General features: G+C 51.4%; 1 protein-coding gene across 1 annotated transcript; it reads right to left on the reverse strand.

The window, feature by feature from the left end:
- Positions 1-804: 804 nt before the first annotated feature.
- LOC117865072 (ethylene-responsive transcription factor ERF027) lies at positions 805-1,958 on the reverse strand. The gene has a single exon (XM_034749154.2). The coding sequence runs from the start codon at positions 1,795-1,797 to the stop codon at positions 1,183-1,185; it is 615 nt and encodes a 204-aa protein (XP_034605045.1). The 5' UTR covers positions 1,798-1,958; the 3' UTR covers positions 805-1,182.
- Between the last annotated feature and the right edge of the window lie 1,080 nt (positions 1,959-3,038).

The following is a 3,038-nucleotide window of genomic DNA, read 5'->3' on the forward strand; positions in this document are numbered from 1 at the left end:
TTTGGTATAGATTTTTCTGACCCGTTACGATTTTTGAAATCTCTGAATCCCTACCAAACATTTGATAGGCAAGCGGTTTTCTAACAAAATGATCAAAATATCTAGACGTAATATAAGATCAAGATGAATAGAAAAACTTATAAATTTTAAAAAATCAAAACGACTAATAGTTTGAGATGGAACAAGTAGTTAAGATGGTACATAAGGTCGAGGAGCATGGATGATGTTATGCCACGATTTTCATATGAGTCCAACAAAACGGTTGCGTCTACTATTTGATCAACTAGAGTTGGATCAGTTTTTCTCGAATATCGTACGCCTCATCCTCATCGAATGTATATGACCCCTTGTCCCCTTCTGTTGAGAAAAACTAAGTCCTTCTGATCAACTGCAACATTGTACAGCCACCAGCCTCAAGAACCTGCACAGGACTCAGGTCAACGCTTCATTCAGAGCCAAGGTACCAGCTAGGCAGCTAGGTTCACAGCTGTGCGCATCACGGTTTGTGAAACGCACGTTGACTGCTCATCTGCAGATATGCACATCAACACCCATCGTGCAGTTCTTGATTCAGATTTTTCAGCAGCAGTTCTTTTCCTGTACCAAAAGTAGTCCCTACCATCGTGGCCACATAATCATTTGTGCTGTCCTGTATTCTGCTGTGGATTAGGAAATGTAAACAGATAATCACAGTGATTTGGCTTATCATTCTCGAAAGAGTCGTTTTGGATATCAATACTATTCTCATAATATATGTTCTTTGAAGTAAACATATGATTTTGGATATCAATACCATTCTCATAATATATGATTGACCAAAAATACCATTATATAACATCATTTATCTGGGATATGCATGGTCACCTCTCCATTGAGACAACACAGAAGTAGTACAAATGCACGAATAGATATCAAACCATGTAATATCAGTACGTAGTGTCTTTTTGTCCAATGACCAAGATTATCAGCATTTGCCTAATACAGGCAGATAACACTAACCAAAACGGCAAGCCCAGCAGCAGCAGAAAACGAAGACACACAGGGGGATTAAGCAATCAAGACGCGCTCACAGTGGCACACACCAAAAGCACTGTGACACTGGTGAGGTTAACAGCGTCTGTTTAGTGGCCATGGCCAAACACTTGCAGCCAAAGCCATGAAGCCAAGCCGATCGAGGGAGGGCTAGCAGGCGTCCCACAGGGAGCCGTGCGACCAGCAGCACTGCTGGGCCACCTCCGCGTTGCCGACACCCGTGGCCCAGCCCGGCGGGTCCAGGAGCATGGCCTCCGCCATCTCGGCCCACAGCCTGGGCGAGTCCAGGTCCAGCTCGAACTCCTCGTCGCTCCCGAGCTCGACGACCACTGGCCCGGGGGGCCCGAGCTCGAGCTCGAGCTCGTGGTGGCACCGCGCCGCCGCTGCCTGGTGCAGCACCAGCAGCGCCGGGTCGCAACGCACCCGGTCGGCGGCCTCGGCCGCGGCGGCGCGGACGTCGCCCGGGTGCGTGCTGGCGGGGCGGGGCAGCCAGCCGACGCACCCGGGGAAGTTGAGCTGCGCGTCGCGTCCCCGCAGGCGCAGCGCCGCCACGTCGTGCGCCACCGCTGCCATCTCCGCCGACTCGAAGCTGCCCAGCCAGATGCGCGTCTTGGTGCCCGGCTGCCGGATCTCCGACACCCACTTGCCCCATTTCCGCTTCCTCACGCCCCGGTACTGCTGCTGCTGCTGCTGCGACGACGACGACGAGCTGCTGCTGCTCGTCATCGGAGAAGGCACCTGCAGGTGCTTGCCCATTTGGTCCATTGCTATATATATATACCAATCAGTTGTCGCAAATCATTAGCGAAGAATGCATGTGTGCTTGTGATCGAAGAAGCTAGCTAGAAGCGAGTGAGCAATGCGATGAGGAATTGGATCGATATGATCATGGCGGGCTTATATATAGGGCAGCGCGTGATGGGGGCACCGGCCGGGTCGCAAACAAGTCGCTTCAAGAGGCCAGCTACTATATATGTTAAGCTCATGATTTGATCCATGATTGGGCGCAATAATGCCTGCATGCCCGCGTCCTGGCGGCACTTTGCGCGTGTGCAGTCGTTGCTGTGGGCGCTTCACGGCTGTTGGTTCGTGTACTGCTACTAGGATCGATCTGAGCTATAGCTGTAGGTGAGGCCATGCACTACTGTTGGAGACTGGAGTGGACAAACAGCAAAGGACGCATGATGGAGTTAGCACTGCGAGTATACATGGACTAATCATCCTTGTCTCATTAACTTGTCATGGAGAATAATGAAGCGTCTACAGTACTAGGAGAAACCACGCACCGAACTACAAGTCCAATTGCTTAGTAGAACTTGTAAGTACGTTTTCGCTTTGAAATCGCTTTCGCATGTATCGCCACCATCTTCTCGTTTGCACGTTTGGTTTCATCAGTATCTTCTCCAAATTCAGTGTGCTTATTATAGGGAAGACGATGAAGCTTAATTTGGTCGCTTCGTTGCTGCTTGGTCCATTCTAGCTCCATTGTGGTATGGGGTCTACTACCAGCCTGGACTTGGACTATTCCTGACTCCTGAGATATGAGGGGGACGCATGACTCAGAGAGAGGACAGAGAAGCTGGCGGCGAACAGTGGCGAGATCTCAGCTCGATCTGAGCTCTGCACACGCGCGTACGGTTGGAGAGGCACGCAGCACATAATAAACGCTGAGGCTCTAGCTAGCTAGCTAGCATGGATGCCATGATTGGATCTTTTGTTGAAGACGGGCCGAGTCCCAAATATAGATGGTCGGGCTAGGCCCGCTGGGCGGCCCATAGCATGGCTTGAAAAAGCCGGCCTGCAGTGGATAGTGCCCGGATCGGGTCGGCACGATGCGTCGTGCCGTGCCTGGACCGCCTCCCCGGCACGCTAGGCCAGTCCGAGCCCAGCACGGTTTTCAGGCCGGCCCGATGTTGGTCCAAAATTATCAACATCATCTCATATAAATAAGCAAAATCCTAGACCACTCCTCATTTCTCCCCTCCACTCTACCACCCAGCAGCCGC

Source organism: Setaria viridis, chromosome 7 (assembly GCF_005286985.2).
Source record: "Setaria viridis chromosome 7, Setaria_viridis_v4.0, whole genome shotgun sequence".
Taxonomy (NCBI): domain Eukaryota; kingdom Viridiplantae; phylum Streptophyta; class Magnoliopsida; order Poales; family Poaceae; genus Setaria; species Setaria viridis.